Source organism: Papio anubis, chromosome 13, assembly GCF_008728515.1.
Source record: "Papio anubis isolate 15944 chromosome 13, Panubis1.0, whole genome shotgun sequence".
Taxonomy (NCBI): domain Eukaryota; kingdom Metazoa; phylum Chordata; class Mammalia; order Primates; family Cercopithecidae; genus Papio; species Papio anubis.
In genome coordinates this window covers 97,423,494-97,442,330 of record NC_044988.1, presented here as the reverse complement: position 1 = coordinate 97,442,330, position 18,837 = coordinate 97,423,494, and the positions used below count along the sequence as shown (strand labels likewise).

The window sequence follows — 18,837 nt, the reverse complement described above, 5'->3', positions numbered from 1 at the left end:
GTCCCATCACTTCCCACAGGCCTTCCCTCCTCCCCTGCCTGCTGACCCGGCAGCTCCCTACAGCACGGCCTTGTTTCCCAGGGAACAATGCATCTGTGTCACGGACAACAATGTCCTTTCATGTCAGGCGCACTGGCCCTGGTGCACGCCGGGACGTGGCACAAAGGGTGCTTTGTCCAGCTCAGGGATGTGAGCTCCTGGCTTTGCCATGTTGGTGCTGCCGACCCGGGGCCTCTGTCCTTGGGTCCAGTTATGCAACAGTCAGTCGGGGCTGTGGGGTGGGCCCAGGGGCTTTTTCTGTCTTCCTCCCCAACTTTTGCCAAGTTACCCCTTCTGGGCTTCCGCCAGTCAGGAGTCCACACTCTCTCAGCCTCCCACACGCTCCTCTCACCTCCTAGCTGGGCTTCGCTGACTTGAACCTGGCCGAATTTGCGGGCTCGGGCTCCACGGTGCGCTGCTGCCTGCTCGAGGGATATGACACGAAGAACACTCGCCAGGACAACTCTATCCTTAAGGTACCAGGGATCCTGCCGCCTCTGCCACCCTGACCATGGGATGGGGACAAACTGGGCTGCTCATCAGAACCCCCTGGAGAAGGGTTGTTAAAAATACAGGCCTTACCTGAATAGGTAGACATCCGGAAGGTGCAAGTCCAGGAATCAGAAAACCACTATCAGAGGGAGGCCTGGCTTAGCTGCTGGCCTCAGTTTCCCCATCAAGATCAGGGCGGGGCCCTGATTGTCTCCAAGGTTTGGCAAGCGCTTGCAGTGGGTCCACATCATACTGACTGCATGCTCTCTCTTCTCTCGTGGTCCCCTGACAGCAGCCCCACGAGCTGTGGTGTCTTTGATTAGTCCCAGCTTCAAATGGGAGGAAGTTGAGGCACAGACATTAAGTCATTTACCTGGAGTCACAGACAGAGCTGGCATCTGACCCCCAGCCAGTTGACTTCTTGGCCCAGCTCCTAATCCTGCCCTAAGTGACAGGCGATAGGTAGCCTGGCCCCTAGTGGATTATCAGCGAAAACGATGGCTGCTGAGGGCTCCGGGGCAGGCATGGGCAGGTTTCCAATAGCCAGGGCATCCCCACCCCCAGGCAGCTGCCTTGTTGGCCTTTTGGGGACAGAAATGTCTGGGTGTCCATCATCAGCACACCTCTCTTCCTCTGTTTCCACACCTTCCACCTGGCCAGGAAAACAGGCTGTCCAAACAGCACCTCTGCAAGGGAACCCAGGGAGAGCCTATTGTATCTGGAGCAGAGCTGGGCAGGAGGTGGTGAGCAGGGACTCTGGGGCCTCCTAGACCCTTTGCAGAGGGAACCGGAGATGCCAGAAAGGGTCCAGACTGTCTTGGGAGCCGGAGCCTTTCACCCTCAGTCAGGCTGAAAAGCACAGGCACAGTAGCCCTGTGCACCTCAGGCCAGATCAAGGGAGCCTGGGGGCCAGGTAGCCTTGGGTTCAAGGGCAACTCCCCCACGTCCTGTCTGCAGGGTCTTGGGAGTCACTTCCCCTCTCTGAGTCTTGGTTCCCTCATCAACAGCCTAGGGCTAGGCTGCTTTCATGGCCGAGTGAATAAGCCATATAAAGCATCAACCTAGTGGTCACCCTTTCATAAGTGGTGGCCCCAGCATCTGTGCCCCTCTTTCCTACCTGCTTATCCTTTGCCTGTCACTCCATCTCAGCCTAGATTTTAGGATCCAAATGTTGCCACATTTGGGCTCTTAAGTTTGCAATGACTTCATGCTTTATTCATCAGACTTTCACCAAACCCTGCCCGCCACCTGCTGTGCCAGGCCCCATGAGCCCTCTTCCCTCTCCTGCCTGCTGGGTTGAGCTCTGTACTCCTTACACAGGGCCGGGGGTGAGTGCGTGACTCCACCCTGGAGAAGCTCACTGTCTAGGCCTGTAGCTGACTGCAGTCCGCTCACTCTGCCAGGCGCAGGGCTAAGCCCAGGCCTCACCTTGCTATGCCCTCCCCTCTGGTCTGCCAGGCAGGCCTTGGTACCATCTCTGTCCTCTACACAGGGAAACTGGGCTCAAAGAGGTTAGGTGGCTTTGCCAGAGCCCCCAAGCCAGAAGGGGGCAGAGAGACAGGACTGGAGTCCAAGCCCTTCTGAGGCCAGAGCCGAAAGGCTGCAGGGGGCCTTGCTCCTGGGCGGGCTGTGGGTGGCCAGGGCATGGCTGATTGCTCCCCTTGCCACAGGTCACCATTGGTATGTTCCTGCTCTCTGGAGACCCCTGCTTCAAGACGTGAGTGCTGGCACAGGCCTAGGGGGCGGATGGGAGCCCAGTCCTGGGCACTGGGGGTGGAGGAACAGGGACTCTTGGTGTCCTCCGTTTTCGTCTGGTCCTGAAGTGGGGCACCCTAGTCACACCTGTCTGTCTTCCCAAGGCCACCATCTACTGCCAAGTCCATCTCCATCCCAGGCCAGGATTCCTCCCTGCAGCTGACATGTAAGGGTGGCGGGACCAGCAGTGGTGGCAGCAGCACCAACTCCTTGACTGGGTCCCGGGCCCCCAAGGCCCGGCCCACCATTCTCAGCTCAGGTACAGTTCCTCATCTGCCCGCGCCTCCCCTGCTAGCGGCCCGAGGGCTTTACCTCCATGTCATGCCCAGGTCCCCAGGGAGATGCTGACTGAGGGGAAGGTGATGGTGGGAGGGTGTTTGCATGCTCCTGCTGGGCTGATGACATCTGAGCACCTTGTGTGTGCTGGCTATGCTGCTGGGCCCTGAGATCACAGCAGTGCCCTGGACTGAGACTGACGTGGCCTCCCCATCCTCATGGCCCTGCAGTCTAGCAGGAGAAACAGGCCTCAACCAAGTCATAGGTAAAGGACATGCATGTCTACCTGCAAACAGGATAAGAGCTGAGGAAGACAGGCCCAGAAGGTGGGATCCATCCGGGGCCAGGGAAGGCTTCCCTGAGGATGTGGTGTCTGAGCTGCATTCGGGGGGTGAGGCACAGTACACCTGGCAGAGGGACGTGCTGGGACCTCTTGCTCTCCCACGTGCTCTATGACCTTGACTGGCCAGTTTGCCTCTCCCTGTCTCGGTGTTCTCTGGAAAATGGGATTGGTAATAGCAGTTACATCCCAGGTCACTTTGGGGATTAACTGTCCACATGTGGGCACCTGCCCCGCACATGGTAAGCACTCAGTGGGCACTCTGGTTTTTGTTTTTGTTTTTTTAGACAGAGTCTCACTCTGTCGCTAGGCTGGAGTGCAGTGGTGCAATCTCGGCTCACTGCAACCTCCGCCTCCCGGGTTCAAGCATTTCTCCTGCCTCAGCCTCCGGAGTAGCTGGGACTACAGGCGAGCACCACCATGCCCAGCTAATTTTTTTTTTTTTTTTGTATTTTTAGTAGAGACAGAATTTCACCGTATTAGCCAGGATGGTAGCCAGCATGGTAGCCAGGATGGTAGCCAGGATGGTCTTGCTCTCCTGGTCTCGTGATCTGTCTGCCTCGGCCTCCCAAAATGCTGGGATTACAGGCGTGAGCCACCACACCTGGCCGGGCACTCTGTTTTTATTAAATTATCACTGGTAATAATGTTATGAAAAATGTGAAAGAGCCCCAACCCCCAGAGGAGATGGCGTGGCAATTAGGAGGAGGGGGTGCTGCCAGGACAGGAGGCTCTGGCCTGCCCCCCCAGGTGTTTGCTGGGCCCCCTCAACCCTAAGCAGGGCCCCCAGAGGTATGAGCCTTGGACCGCCCCCAGGTGATTAGTGAACAAGGCATCAGGTGGCAACCCTGATTGTCCCACAGAATCAGTTAGAGCACAGGCCTCGTGTGGCCCAGCAGATGCTTGCCAAGTGATTCTGCCTCTGCGAACTGGGAGTGGTAAGGGACCCTCTGACCTCAAGGGTCTGGCCTTCCTTCACTCCCTTTTCCCCTGCAGACCCAGCCAGCTGAGGCCCGGAACAGAAAGCTGGGGACTTCCCAGCACAATTACTCTCTCCAGCCCCTGGATGGGAGTCCCCAGAAGAGAGATGTATCTGGGGATCAGGCCACCCCAGCACAGGTGGTACCTTCGTGTGAAGTAGAAGAGGCCCCTCCCCAAGGCAGGGTGGGACTTGAGTGCCCACTTGCCTCTGGAGCTGGGCTCACCCCATATGCAGAGAACCTGTTGGGGACTTGAAAAGCCACATAGTTATGGATGGGCACACAGGCCAGCCTGGGGTGTGTTGGGCAGGAAGGCGGGTGGGTACTCAGAGCCCTGGGTAGGTCCCACCTGGTCCCTTATGCCTTCTGTTGGAGAGTGCCAGGAAAATCTGTTTTGAAGTTGGACTTATGGGTAACTTGGGACAGGACTGTGGGCCTGTCCCTTTGGGCCAGCCTGCTCCCCTTCACCCTGTCCCTTCCACTCCAACTCTGCTGACCCAGGCCCCTTCCAGCCTCGGAGCCTCCGCCAATGCTGTTCTCTGTGCCTGGAAGGCCCTTGCCCTCCTGAGGCCTTAGCTGGCTCCCTCCAGCGATGTGTCCTGGAGATCTGCCATTAAGGCCATCTCCTTGGAGAAGCCTTCCCTGTCCTCAGACTGGGCCAGACCCCCAGTAAGCACTGTTCCCTGCTCTGCACCTCTCACTGCACTTGTGGGTAGTGGAGGCAGTTTTTGTTCAGCATTCCTCCTCGCTGGTCTGTGGTGGGCACCCCACACAAGGATGCCCTCTGTGGAATCAACGGACCTGGGTTCAGAAGGTGACCTGTGGCTCAGGCTGGTTGCTGCTCCTCTGAACCTGTTTTTCAGTCTGTTAAATGGCGCCCCGCCATGGGAGGCTCTGTGAGGGCACGCTGTGAAGGGCAATGGTGAGCAGCACTGGGTGACCCCTGTCACCTCACCCCTTGCCGTTTTCTGCCTTCCAGGGCTGCCAGAGGAACCCGACCAGAACCTGTCCAGCCCTGAGGAGGTGTTCCACTCTGGCCACTCCCGCAACTCCAGCTATGCCAGCCAGCAGTCCAAGATCTCTGGTGAGTGGCTGCCTGGCCCTGCCCCTGCGGCCTCCTCCTTCCTCGGGATCCCCCATTATGACGCTCCCCTGCGGCGCCCCCAACAGGCTACAGCACAGAGCACTCACGCTCCTCCAGCCTCTCAGACCTGACGCACCGCCGCAACACGTCCACCAGCAGCAGCGCCTCTGGGGGCCTTGGCATGACTGTGGAGGGCCCTGAGGGCAGTGAGCGGGAGCACCGGGCCCCGGAGAAGCCACCACGGCCACCCCGGCCCCTGCATCTGTCCGACCGCTCGTTCAGGTGAGGCCTACTGCTTGGTGCCTGGAGAACAGACCCCTCCCAGTGGTGCCTTGAACCTCCGCTTTACCTGTAACACAGGGATCGCAGGGTCCCCAACTCAGTGGATTGGGTGGTGATGATTCCACCAACTCATGGCCCTGAAGGGTGCAGCCATGCCCGGCATGCAGCAGGTTCTGTTCATGGCTGCTGTTGTGGTTTTGCGGATCGGACAAGAGCACAGTCTGTGGGCCTGACAACTGGGCTAAGCCTTAGAGCCACTCCTTATGCGCTGGATGGCCTTGGAAAGCTGACTTACCTGCTCGTTGCCTGGCATCCTCGTCTATAAACCGGCTCATGATGGCAGCTGCACCCTATTGTGCACTCAAGGGTTCAGTGGAGCACAGCACGGAGCACACAGGGACATTCTGAGCACTGCTGCAGCTGGCCGGCATTATTGTCGTGGTTTTGTGCTCGCGCCTGTTACTGCCCTGACCATTGTGACTTGCCCCCCCAAAATCCGACCCAGGCGGAAGAAGGACTCGGTGGAGAGCCACCCGACCTGGGTGGATGACACGAGGATCGATGCGGATGCCATCGTGGAGAAGATCGTGCAGAGCCAGGACTTCACGGATGGCAGCAACACCGAGGGTGAGCCGTGCCGGGCTGGTGGGGGCGAGGCCACCTGCTCCAAGGGCTAGCCCTGCCCCGCTTAGCCTCCATCCTCCCCTGTGTTCCCACAGACAGCAACCTCCGGCTGTTCGTGAGCCGTGATGGCTCCGCCACGCTGAGCGGCATCCAGCTTGCCACCAGGTAGGGCAGGCTCAGGGAGGGGTCGTCAGGGTGGCTGGGGCTTGGAGGTGAGAGCAGAGTCCCCACAGTCCACTCACCTGGCCTTGAATGCCAAGTCTTGTCGCCACAGTGTGACCCTGGGCCTGTCATGTCTGAAGCTCCCTTTCCCCATCCGTCAGGCGGTGTGGACACCACCACCTCACCTGGGAGCCTGGGGCAGTGAGGGCACGGACGGGTTCGGTCAGTTCCCATGGTTCACAGGGTCGCCTCGGGTGGTGCCTGGCACAGGGCTCGGCACACGGCAGGGGCCTCACAGGTTTATTTAGAATCCTCCCTTCCCCTTCCTCCCAGCTCCAGGGACTGGAAACAATGGTGGTGGTGATGCCTCATGGGTTTACTGAACAAATCTTTCCCTAGCACCATCTAGGCACCAGGCCCTGAGCGAAGGCCTGGTTTAATGCAGGCTGCTGCCTACACGACATCCACAGATGGCGGGGATAGATGAGACCAAACTTGCAGGAACTACAGTTTATAGAGTCTATGCCGCGTCACAGGCATTCATTCAGAGCATGTTGACTGTGTGCCTGGCTCTCCATGTGCTTTTGGCTCACCGAATGAACGAGCGAGTGAGCAAATGAGCTTCCCACGGGCAGGCTGCTGAGGACAGGTGGGGAGCCTGCCTAACATCCACATCCCCAGGGAAGAGGCACGGCCAGGCTGCTGCGCCCAGGCTGCCCTTTCACGCTGCTCTGCTGACTCCTGCTGGCCACAGCCTGGAATGGCAGCCGTTACCTTGCAGTAGTCTTCCTGGGCTGCTCTGGGGTGGGGGTGGGGGAAGCAGTGAGCAAGAAGGAAACTGAGGGGCTGGCTTCCTTAGGGGTTTGTAAACACACCCCTCCCTGGCCCCCTCTGAAAATGAGAAAGCATCTCCGGGAAAGAAACCAATCTGGTTGGGAGTGAGATCACAGCAGAGCTACATGCTGAGCCCCAAGAGTCCCCGACTCCAGGACTCTGCCTGGGCTCAGCAGGGAAAGGAGCTGACCAGGTTTCCTGACATCCCACTGCCCTCTTGGCCACCCTCACAATCCCTCTGAGCCTCAGTTTCTTCACCTGTCAAGTGGGGCAGGGTGCAGTCACTCCCTGCCAAGGTGACTATGAGGATGGCGTGGCACAGCCAGACGTGCCTGGAAGCGCTCTGCAGGCCCCACAGACTGATGCTTACTATCTGTGTCACTGTGGGCAAGGGACTTACCATCGCTGGGCCTTGGTTTTGGCCCCTTTGCAACACGGGGCTGGTTAACAGCACCTGCTGGTGAAACACCTCCAAAGGCCTGGTGCAGTGGAGCGCTCAGGACATGGGACATTGAGGGGGACATGCTGACCTGTCTCTCACCTGCAGGGTCTCTTCTGGGGTCTACGAGCCAGTTGTGATTGAAAGCCATTGAGGAGCAGGTGTCCGGGCTGGAGAAGAGTCCTGCTTTCTCTGGAGTCCAGACCCGCATCATTCCATGAGGAACGTTCCCCTTCAGATCACCTCTGCGCCACATCTCCTCCATGCCTCCTCCATGCACTCCAGTCCACACTGTCCCCCTAGCATCATTCCATTGCCCTCCCATCCATGCTGGGACCCTCCTGGCCCACCAAGGCCCAGGCACCACTGTGAATATTCTCCTCTGAACCACTAGAGGGCAGGCCAGGCGGGCCCATACAGCTCGTGGACAAGAAGGAGCTGGCCAGGACTGTTGCTGCCAGAGACTGACCCGGCCCTCTGGCTGAGGACATGCAGCAGCTCCTAAATGTAGAGATGCCTGTGACTGAGGGGCTTCTCTACCTGTGTCCCCACTCACTCCAGGAGCATTGGCTTTGGTCACGTCTTAGCAGCAGGGCCTTGCTCCATTGTTCCCTTGCCCTGGTGGTGGGGGCCAGACCTCCTCCAGAATCCTGCCACCTGTGACTGTCTGACTGCTTAGTGCTTCAGCTGTCTCTTCCTGTGTCCTGGGGGACCTGCTGGCGGCCTCTTCCTGGGAGCCATGACCTCACACCCCACCCACACTCCAGATCGAGACCCCTGCCTCCCCCGGCGAAAGTCCTCCCGCTGCCTTGCAGCCTGCACTTTGCACATGCTCACCCCCAGCACAGTCCCGCTGGCCCCTCACGTCCCCTTCCCTGGGCCCCTTCCCAAAGACTCCTGGTCACTGCCTGCTGTGCAGTCAGAGGCCCAGGGTCCAGCAGCCCGGCGGGAACGGGTGCTGCCTCTCCTCCCTCCAGTTAGCTCCAGCTCAGGTCTGAGACCTGTGCTGAGAAAGGTCTGAGCACTGACGGTGCCCTCTGCCCAGGGCTGGGTCCTGAGCAGCTGGTTTTCCTGCAGGAAGGTTGGAGCAAGCAAAGTCCTTCTCTGCCCTCAGGGTCAGCTGCCCAGACTGGGGTGGATGCCAGAGAGGCAGGTGGGCTGTGGCTAGACTGGTCCGGAGCTGGCTTCATTGCCAGAAAAGCCTCAGCCTTCCTCTGTAAGCATCCCCCGTTCTGGGCAAGGGGGAAGGGCTCCTTTAAGGGGTGTGCTTTCCCAGCGGGGAGCAGTCTGGCCCTGCCCCCTACTAAAGCCTCTGCTCTCAGCACTTTCCCTCAAGTCCTTGTAACTTGCTTGAAGGTGGGTTCTGGCTGCCAGCCAGTCCCTGGACAAATTCTCCTGCCCCTTTAAAATTTCACTCGTTTTGTATAAACCCAGCAGGCTGGTGTTTACTTAGCCCTGTAGCCTTTTCATTTTTTCTTTCCTTCTTTCTTCTTGAGTTCACGGTTCAATATTGTCTCCTCCCCCAGGTGAGGGGAGGTGCTGCTTTTCTGCCCCACTTGCCGGCTGGTTCCAGCAGCGCTGGGGCCCAGCTGGGGGGCCGGGATGGGGGCTTCTCTCTCTCGGAGGGGTGCAGGTGCCCTCCCCAGACTGGGAGGGTTCCTTCCCTAGTTCCCCATCTTCCCTTGCTGGTGAGAGTTGGGCTGCTTGGTCTTGGAACTCCCTGGCATTGGGACCAGAGCATTTCTAGCATTTGTTGTTTTACTCACCTAACCCTTAGAAAATGAATGTTAGAAGGTGCCTGCCGAGGTGGGACAGAGTGTTTACTCGGGCTAGAGAAGGCTCTGCTCAGCCCTGAGAGTCCCTTCCTGCCCCACAGATACTGGCACTTTAAAAAGGAAGCTGACCGCACTGTGTCCAGATGAATTCGCCCCCAGAAGATGGGGGGAGTTCTGTCCTGCCCTTCTGTGTCTGTGTGACCTCACCCCGTCTAGGAGGGAGGTGCATTCAGGGTAGATTTGCCTCTCATTCAAAGTTCTGGGACTTTGGGCAGAAAATAGCTGGCTTTGGTGCTGTTGGGGAGACTCCTCCAGACCAGGAACCCCGGAAGGAGACAGAGCCTGCCACATCCTCCCACGCCAGGCCCTGGGCCAGGGTGATTGGACTGAGAATTCGGCCACAACCAAATTGATGCTGGCTGAAGCCAGAGGCCAGAAAGCCTGGCTTTGTTGTTCCCATGTGGGAGCCCTGTCCTCAGCCCTCCTGTCCCCTTGAGCTCAGTGAATTCCCACCAGGCGCCCACAGCTCCTGGACTTCAAATTCTATATATTGAGAGAGATGGAGAGTATATCGGAGATATTTTTGGAAAGGAATTGGTCTATGCAATGTCAGATTGGAATCTTCTTGAAAGTTTAACGTTTTTATTAGGAGATTTAAAAAATAAAGGTCTACAATATCTTTAGGGTTTTTTTTTTTCTTTTTTTTTTCTTTCCTGTTTACTGCACAAACTGACCACATGGCATGTCTGCCAGGATGGAGGGTGTCCATGTTCTCTGTCTTTAGGGAGGTGATCAAGGAGGTGGGGGGAGGTGTCTTTTTTTTCTTTGAGTCCCCTCCTTTCTAACAGAATGTTGCCACCACTACTTGAGTGGGGTGTGTTTGTTCCTCTGTCCCAGCTTCTGTTGTAGAAAATAACATTGTTAGGGGAAATCAGCCTAGTGTCAGTGTTGTTAGTGTCTTGGTTTGCGGGGAAAAAATTAAATGTTTCAGTTTTTGTTTCTTTTGCTGTTTTGTTTTTACCTTATTACTTTATCATACTGACTTTAGGGTCAAAGGCAACATCAGAAGGAAGTCAGATATGTATAGTGACATTCCAGGGGTGGGGAAGATGTAGGGGTCCAGGGTTCTCCCGGTCCTGGCTACAGGCACAATCACCACCACCTTCATCATTCCAGATTCCTGAGGAGGAAACTGAGAAGGCCGTTACCTGCCAGCCTCATACTGAGCGAAAGCTCTGTCCTCAGGGCCAAGTTCTAACCACTGCCCTGTAGACCTTCTCTGCAATCAAGTGGCCTCTAAGGAGCATGTCTGAGGACAAATAACTGTGCCTGTTTCCTCACCTGCAGATGGGGTCATCAACGCCAGTGTGCAGCCTGACCTATAGGAGGTGTGAATGTGTTCCCAAACTAAAGCCCCAGGCTGCCGTCGTTTACAGGCCCAGGCTTGCCCTGGGCCCCTCACCCCTGTTTCTGACCCTCCCAAGTCGCTCTGGGACAGGCAAGTCACTCTGGGTCTTTAATGAGCTTGGAGGTGGCAGGAAGCTACAATGGTACTGGCCAGGCCAGGAGGAATCAGGCCACCAGAGCTCCATCTCTATCCCAGGATAGCATTCACCCCACTCCTCAGGGCTGACCCCCACTTACGGCCTCTTTAAACCTGAAGGCGGATTCTGCCCCTTCCTCTGTTATATGCACAACCGGGGAGGGAGGTAAAAGTGGGCTCCTAGCTGAGCCCAAAGTCTCCTGAGAGATAAGGGAAAAGAATCGGATTGTAGGTTTAAAAATGTTGCTCTTGGCCAGGCGCAGTGGCTCACGCCTATAATCCCAGCACTTTGGGAGGCTGAGGCTCTAGGAGGCAGATCACCTGAGGTCAGGAGTTTGAGACCAGCCTGACCAACATGGAGAAACCCCATCTCTACTAAAAATAGAAAAATTAGCTGGGCGTGGTGGTGACTGCCTGTAATCCCAGCTACTCAGGAGGCTGAGGCAGGAGAATCACTTGAACCCAGGAGGCAGAGGTTGCAATGAGCCAAGATTGTGCCATTGCACTCCAGCCTGAGTGACAGGATGGGCTTCCAACAAACCAACGAGATAAATGCCAGAGGGAGTGAACCACGCCAGGCTCAGAGCACATCTCTCCCCAAACCCCCCAGGTGGGGACAGCAGGCCAAAGGCCTCCACATAACCCCTCAGGGAGGCCTGGAGTCCAGATGCTATAGTCCAGGATCTAAACAATCACTGAATTTTAAAGCTGGCTGGTTTGAAACTCTTACTTTGGGCCGAGCGCGATGGCTCACACCTGTAACCCAAGCACTTTTGGAGGCTGAGGTGGGCGGATCACCTGAGGTCAGGAGTTTGATACCAACCTAGCCAACACGGTGAAAACCCGTCTCTACTAAAAACACAAAAATTAGCTGGACGTGTTGGCACGTGCCTATAGTCCCAGCTACTCAGGAGGCTGAGGCAGGAGAATCACTTGAACCCAGGAGGCGGAGGTTGCAGTGAGCTGAGAACATGCCACTGCACTCCAGCCTGGCCGACAGTGAGACTCCCATCTTGGGGGGGGGGGAAAAAAAAAAAAAAAAAAAAAAAAACCTCTTACTTTGGGCCAAGCCTCCACGGGGTGCCAGGGATACAGCAGCAACCTCAGATCCTACCCTCAGGGAGCTGACAGGGCCGGTTGAACAAGTGTGTCAGTGAATTAAAAGGCACAGGAGGCTGGGCACGGTGGCTCACGCCTGTAAACTTTTGGAGGCCGAGTTGGGAGGATCGCTTGAGCCCAGGAGTTCGACACCAGCCTGGGTAACATAGAACTCCGTCTCTAAGAAAGAAAAAAAAACCCTTCCCAGCTGGCTTCCCTGAGGAACGTGGTGTCCCAGGGAGCTGGATGGATGAGGAGCAGCCGGCCGGTGAGTGGTGGGGGCCCGCGTTCCTATCTCGGAGCTGAAGAAGCGTGGAAGATGATCTGGCCCAACATCCCTTTGTTCTCAGAGGAAGGACCCTCCAAGACCGGGGAGGGGCCTGTGCGTGGGTTCCGGTCCGAAACGTGTCTGGGCTGCTGCCAGAGGCAGCCGGTGAAGGGAAAGGAGGGGGCATCCGGAGAGTGGCCCGGGAGGCCAGGCGATGGTGAGGAGGGCGCCCCCTCTCCACCAATCCAAATCCTCCCCATTCATGCGGGCTGGGGACAGACCCTCCCCCGCCCATCCTAGGCTGGAAAGTGAACATTCTTTGCGCCTCTCTCACCTACAGACTAGTTACGGCCCCCAGTTCCCGTGTCGGCTTCACCACTGACTCGGATTGGGATCTACCTTTCTCTGAGCCTCGCTTTTCCCATCTGAAAAATGGAACTTCCGATCCCGCACTCCCATCTCACTCTGACCCCAGGACTTTGGGATACTTAGAGATTGGCTTTTGGTGGGGCGGCGACAGGACTGTGGCCATGAAGGCCAGGGAGTCTGGGTCCCCAACTCGGTCCCATTCCCTAGGGAGATTCGGGCAGCAACCGGCCCCACAATGCTCTTGAGAACTACACTTCCCCGATATGCAAAGGGGAGGAGGCGGTTCCCGCTAGTCTCCGACGACGTGGGCCTGAGCCGGCCTGGGGACTACGACTCCCGGCGCGCTCCGCTGTCCAAAGCCGGAAAAGCGTGAATCCGGAACCGGATGTGGCTTGCGGCTCCGGTGACTGAACGCGCGGGGAAATGGTGAGATTGGGACAGAGTGCCGGAGATAGGGGCGTCTGGGGGTGGCGTTTCGGGTGCTCAGGAGCTGGGGCATGGGCACTGGAACGGGGATTGCTCTCCCGCCCCCCCTATTGTACGGACGACAACGCGGAGGCCTGACATTCTCTCCCAGCCTAGAAACTGATCCCTAGTCAGCCCTCTAGCATCTGTTGAATGGGAAGCTTAGACCGTGATCGGGCCGCGACGCCCCGCCTCCATTAGTACGCCAAAATAGAGTCACTTCGTCAGCTGAGACCTCCCTTTTCTCCAGGCCACGGGGACAGACCAGGTGGTGGGACTCGGCCTCGTCGCCGTTAGCCTGATCATCTTCACCTACTACACCGCCTGGGTGATTCTCTTGGTATGTCATTCTCCCCGTCCGCTGCTCACCTTCCCGTAGCCCTGGCACCGCCAAAGCAACTTCTATGTAGGTTCTAGGCACGGCGCTGGCTTCATTGCCTGCCTTATCTCTTGAAATCTTCAGAACAACTCTATGAGGAAGATGCCAGTGGTGCCGCATTTTTTAGATGAGATAGCTGAGGCTCGGGGAGAAGGATCTGGCCCAAGATTGCATCCTTAGCCGCTACACTTAAAACTCTGTTTCCAGCTTGCTTTGACGTTTGGGGGAGTTACGTTCCTTCTGGGTTAGCCTGCTGACTCAGGCATGGCGAGCGCCAGTGATATCTGTGAAGGCCTTTAGGATATTTTTTTCTTGTGGGAAAACTTGTTGGTCATTGCTTAAGAAGTGCAGTGTGTTTGGAAGTGCAGAACTTGCTATCCTTTAGGGAAAAAATATTAGTGAAGAATCCCTGGAGGCCCAGGTTGGGAGTCAGTCGAGGATTCCTCATGTACTATTTGCTAGGCTGTGAGTGCCTTCGGGCTGGTCTCTTGTCCCCTGTTCTCTTGTCCCCACCACCAACCTATGGCAGGCACCAAAGCAAGTGCCCGGTAAATACCAATAAGAAATTAAGGAAGGAAACAAACCATGACACCCAAATGCCATAATCTTAAAGAAAAGCAAATGCAGGCCCAGTGCTCTGAATGGGCCAGCCCCTTAGATGGTGGAGGTGGTATGTTTGGGCTTGGGGGCTGGGCAAGGCGAGCAAGGCTCACCAGAGCTCTGCCCTCGATGCTAGCCATTCATCGACAGTGAGCATGTCATCCACAAGTATTTCCTGCCCCGAGCCTATGCTGTCGCCATCCCACTGGCTGCAGGCCTCCTACTGCTCCTGTTTGTGGGTAAGTCATCACTTCCTCCCCTTGACCCCGGGCAGGGTTTCGGGAGGACCCCACCTCTGAACATGCTTCCACACTTTGGCACTGCTGGAAGCTCCTTGCCCCGAGCTCACCCCTGGGGTTTTCCTGTTCATCCTTCGAGGTTGCCAGTCAGTAACCTCTGGGTTTCCTGGTGCCCCAGGCTTTTTGGACTCCAATGACCTGTCCCCCTCTTTCCTGCCCCCAACCCCATCATCGCTCTGCTCACACTTCAGTCACCCTCTTGTCACCCTGGCTTCTAATTCCTGCACCTCTCTCTCTCATGGCTTCCTAGGGGCGGGGACTGTGTCTCCATCATTACTGTGCATCTAGAATGGGCTGTGGCACTGAGGTTGTGCTCAGAAAGTCATTTGGATGAGTCAGTCAATAGCCAGGTGCCTGGATGATGGGTGGATGGATGGGTGGGTGGGTGAGGTGGAGAAGGTGGGTAGGTATATAGGTGGACAAGTGGTTGACTGGGTGATCTATAGATGGGTGGATCTTGTTCCCCTTGGAATCTGAAACACTAAATGCAGCATCTTGCCTGAGGCAGGCACTCAGCTGGTGTTTGTTGAATGAATGTGAGTGGACGTATGGCTTGACGAATGACTAGGGAGATGAGCAGGTTCCCTGGAGAGTGGTTGGGTAGGTTCACAGCCCTGCGTATGGGTGGCTCTGCTGTGTCGTGCCCTGGCCTCCCAGCAGCCCTGAGCTTAGATCTTACGTGGCCTTTCTGGTCTATGTATTCCAGGACTGTTCATCACCTACGTGATGCTGAAGAGCGAGAGGGTGACCAAGAAGGCTCAGTGAAGGTCCCGCGGGGATGAGGCTGCCAGCCCCTTCTCTGCTTCCCCTCCAGCACAGGGACCAAGTAGGGGAGCCTGCAGAACCTGTCCAGGCACAGTGGCGCCTCAAGCCTGCCTGTCCTGCAGAGTCCCCATGACATGGAGCTTACCCCTGCCTGACCGGAGCCCCCTCCCTGACTCCCACTTCCGGAAGCTAGGAGGGAGGAATACCTGGAAGACTCCAGTCACCCCCTTCTTGCTCAGGGCCTAAAAGATGCTGGTCTCCCAACCTCACTCTCAGACTCCCTGCCACCTTTTCCCCCGGGTTCTGCCATGTTGCCTCACTTCCCCTCCTGTCACATGCTGACATTGGACTTAGCGGGTTCTAAGGCCGCATGTGTGACCTCTCTGACCTCTCTCCACAAGTCCTGCTCCTCCAGCAAGGCAGCTTTCCTTAGCCTGACACAGCCCAAGACCCCACAAAGCCTTCTGGACCTGGAACGCCTGGGGAAGGACTGACAGACCCCAGGACCAGCCCTGGGGCTCGGCATAGTAGCTGCTGACCGATCACTCCTCATGGAGGCCCAGCCCCAAAGCCCCAGGGCTGGCCTGTTTGGGAGAGCTGACCAATAAACACTGATAATGTGTTTGTCTCTGTGCTGTGTTTACCCAGGGTCGGGGCTGGAGCGGGCTGGGAGTGGTCTTGGGTCAGGAGATCCTGTACAATGGGGGTGACTCAGGGGCCTTCTGCCCTGACCCTGTGCGCTGGGGATAGAGCAGGGACTGGGAGAGATGTGCTACCTACCCAATGGAGCTCACAGCTGGGAGTCATTGAAGGCCCTGGCACCCCTGTGCCATGCCTCCTCTGTGCCAGCTTGGGCAGGTTGGATTTATTACTTTAGGGACCCTTGGGCCACTCCCCTAAAAGCCCCACAGCCCAACTTAACGTGGCCCTGAGCAGCGAAGGCTGCTGTGTGTTCAGGTTGGCTGGACTGGCCCAGCCCCCAGCCTTCCAGCAGTCCCACCGCACCTGGGCAGCTGGCTCTCCCATTTGCCACCGCACCTGGTATAAACCCCCATCCCTCAAACCCGGGACCCTCACTCTTCTTCCAGTTGGCAGAGGTATCTTCCTCATCACAGAGAAAAAAGAGGCCAACTGCAGACACCTGCCCTGTCCCCACCTGCTCCATACTCTGTCCTCCAGTCCAGGCAGAGCTGCCTACCTGGGCTCTGAATCCTAATCCACCAACCTCCAACTACTATAGTGGGAGCCTGAGGTCACAGATGCCCCCCCCCCACCCCGTTGCGAGAAAAATCTCCACAGGATTCTCCCACTGTTTCCTAAGTGTGCTCTGGGATCCCACTTATAGGCCCTCTGTCAACCCAGTAGTTCCCACTAAGTGTCTCCCTCTGTCCATTTCACCACCAAGCTTCCCCAAAGGGGGTCCACATCTGCCTCCTGCATTTCCTCACCTCCTGCCACACTCAGCGTCTGTCCCCATCTCTCCAGGAAGGCTCCAGCCACTGAGGCCACCAGCAGTGTCCACTCTATTTTTTTTTTTTTTTTTTTGTAATTTTTTTTTTGTGACGAAGTTTCGCTCTTGTTGCCCAGGCTGGAGTGCAATGGCATGATCTCGGCTCACTGCAACCTCTACCTCCCGAGTTCAAGTGATTATCTTGTCTCAGCCTCTCGAGTAGCTGGGATTACAGGCATGTGCCACCACACCCGGCTAATTTTGTATTTTTTGTACAGACTGGGTTTCTCCATGTTGGTCAGGCTGGTCTTGAACTCTTGACCTCAGGCTATCCGCCTGCCTTGGCCCCGCAAAGTGCTGGGATTACAGGCATAAGCCACCATGCCGAGTTGATGTCCACTCTTTAAATCCAAAGGATGTCTGCTTGACTCTCTGCTGCATTTGGCCTGTGACATCCCCTGATCCGCTGTCAGCCACTTTCTTGATGTCTGTGATGATCATTCTTTTTGTTTGTTTGTTTGTTTGTTTGAGACAGAGTCTCTCTCTGCTGCCCGGGCTGGAGTGCAGTGGTACGATCTTGGCTCACTGCAACCTCTGCCTCCTGGGTTCAAGTGATCCTCCTGCTTCAGTCTCCCTAGTAGCTGGGATTACAGGCACCCGCCACCACGCCCAGCAAATTTTTTTGTATTTTTAGTAGAGATGGAGTTTTGCCTTATTGACCAGGCTGGTTTCAAACTCCTGACCTCAGGTGATCTGCCTGCCTCAGCCTCCCAAAGTGCTGGGATTACAGGCATGAGCCACCATTCCCGACTGTGATGACCATTCTGCTATTTGATGTCTCACTCATGCTGTCTTCTGTGACGCCATGCTGGGCTCCTCAGGGATGTGTCACAAGCCTTCTCACTCTCGCCAGGCTCACCTCTGGCCCGATGCGCTGCACAAGGCCCAGCTGCCCACCTGACATCCTCATCGGATGCCATGGTGGGAACCTCAAATGCATTCTCTCATGAGCTGAATTCTCATACTTCTCCCAGATCTGGCTCTCCTCCTCATGCCTTGCTCCCTCTCGTGACTGGTGTCCCATGTCCTTAACCTGGCTTTTTTCCTCATGCCCCCATCCACAGGACCCCAAGCTTTATCAATCCTCCCCTTTTCTCCTGGCCTCTAGCCACCTTCCTGATGCAAAGCCACCATCCTCTGCCCTAAGTCACAAATGGCTTCCTCACCACTTCCGCCCACTCTGGCCCCACCAGTCCAACTATGCATGAAACCAGTGCCCTTCAAAAATGTGCACCTTGACCAGGCACGGTGGCTCATGCCTGTAATCCCAGCACTTTGGGAGGCCAAGGCGGGTGGATCACAAGGTCAGGAGATCAATACCATCCTGGCCAACATGGTGAAACCCTGGTTCTACTAATAATACAAAAATGGCTGGGCGTGGTGTCTCACGCCTGTAATCCCAGCACTTTGGGAGGCTGAGGCGGGTGGATCACAAGGTCAGGAGATCAATACCATCCTGACCAACATGGTGAAACCCCGGTTCTACTAAAAATACAAAAATTAGCTGGACGTGGTGGCGCATGCCTGTAATCCTAGCTACTCGGGAGGCTGAGGCAGGAGAATTACTTGAACCAGGAAGTCGGAGGTTGAAGTGAGCCGCGATCGTGCCACTGCACTCCAGCCTGGCAACAGAGAGAGACTCTGTCTAAAAAAAAAAAAAAAAAAAAAAAAATTAGCCCAGCATGGTAGCACGTGGCTGTAGTCCCAGCTACTCAGGAGGCTGAGGCAGAAGAATCGCTTGAACCTTGCAGTTAGCCAAGACCGCACCACTGCACTCCAGCCTGGGCGACAGAGCAAGACTGTCTCAGAAAAAAAGAAAAAAAAAATTAGCTGGGCATGGTGACGGGTGCCTGTAATCCCAGCTACTTGGGAGGCTGAGGCATGAGAATCGCTTGAACCCGGAGGCAGAGGTTGCAGTGAGCCTGGGCAACAGAGCGAGATTCTGTCTCAAAACAAAACCCTCGCACCTTGGCACCTCACACTCACACTCATACCCACAATACCTCTCTGGGTCCCCACAAGGCGCTGCCTCCCAGCCTGCTCTCCCTTCTTCACTCCAGCCACTCTAGCCTTTCACTTCCTGGACTCGCCAAGGCCCTTTGCACACCCTACTCACCTTGGTCCCATAGACACTCATCCAGCACAGGCTTGTGCCAGGCACTCAGCCAGGAAGCAGGAGTGACATGGCCCCGCTTTCATGGCATTCCCACTCCAGGGGGAGACGTGCTAAACAATAAACAAGACAGTCTCTGACAGTGTTAGGGTGGTGGAGAAAATAAAGGTGATGTGATCAGGAGTGGGGGAAGGGAGCACTCTGCTGGAATCTGGCAAGGTGAGGAAAGAACAAGGCGAGTGGCAGTCTGGGGTCAAGAGTTTCAAGTAGAGGGAATAGCAAATGCAGAGGCCTCAATGGGAGAGTTTGGCGGGTAAGGAACAGGAGGGTCTGGGCGGCTGGGTGG

The 18,837-nt window shown here is 56.4% G+C and overlaps 2 protein-coding genes across 2 annotated transcripts in view; both read left to right on the top strand.

The window, feature by feature from the left end:
- FAM102A (family with sequence similarity 102 member A) overlaps nucleotides 1-10,083 on the top strand; it is a 40,311-nt gene extending 30,228 nt beyond the window's left edge. Inside the window, exons 4-11 of the mRNA XM_003911906.5 lie at nucleotides 399-515; nucleotides 2,202-2,248; nucleotides 2,391-2,545; nucleotides 4,862-4,966; nucleotides 5,053-5,248; nucleotides 5,754-5,875; nucleotides 5,968-6,037; nucleotides 7,416-10,083. Coding sequence (XP_003911955.1) covers nucleotides 399-515; nucleotides 2,202-2,248; nucleotides 2,391-2,545; nucleotides 4,862-4,966; nucleotides 5,053-5,248; nucleotides 5,754-5,875; nucleotides 5,968-6,037; nucleotides 7,416-7,461 — 858 coding nt within the window. The 3' untranslated portion in view covers nucleotides 7,462-10,083. The remainder of the gene's footprint in view (nucleotides 1-398; nucleotides 516-2,201; nucleotides 2,249-2,390; nucleotides 2,546-4,861; nucleotides 4,967-5,052; nucleotides 5,249-5,753; nucleotides 5,876-5,967; nucleotides 6,038-7,415) is intronic.
- Nucleotides 10,084-11,709: 1,626 nt separating this feature from the next.
- DPM2 (dolichyl-phosphate mannosyltransferase subunit 2, regulatory) lies at nucleotides 11,710-15,492 on the top strand. The gene is made up of 4 exons (XM_003911908.4): nucleotides 11,710-12,786; nucleotides 13,076-13,165; nucleotides 13,941-14,043; nucleotides 14,810-15,492. The coding sequence occupies exons 1-4, from the start codon at nucleotides 12,784-12,786 to the stop codon at nucleotides 14,866-14,868; spliced, it is 255 nt and encodes an 84-aa protein (XP_003911957.1). The 5' UTR covers nucleotides 11,710-12,783; the 3' UTR covers nucleotides 14,869-15,492.
- Nucleotides 15,493-18,837: the final 3,345 nt, after the last annotated feature.

Bases quoted from the DNA above. Each gene is read 5' to 3' on its own strand.
- DPM2 (XM_003911908.4), top strand. The intron at 13,166-13,940 runs GTATGTCATTCT...CCTCGATGCTAG, and splicing joins CCGCCTGGGTGATTCTCTTG to CCATTCATCGACAGTGAGCA. The intron at 14,044-14,809 runs GTAAGTCATCAC...TATGTATTCCAG, and splicing joins CCTACTGCTCCTGTTTGTGG to GACTGTTCATCACCTACGTG.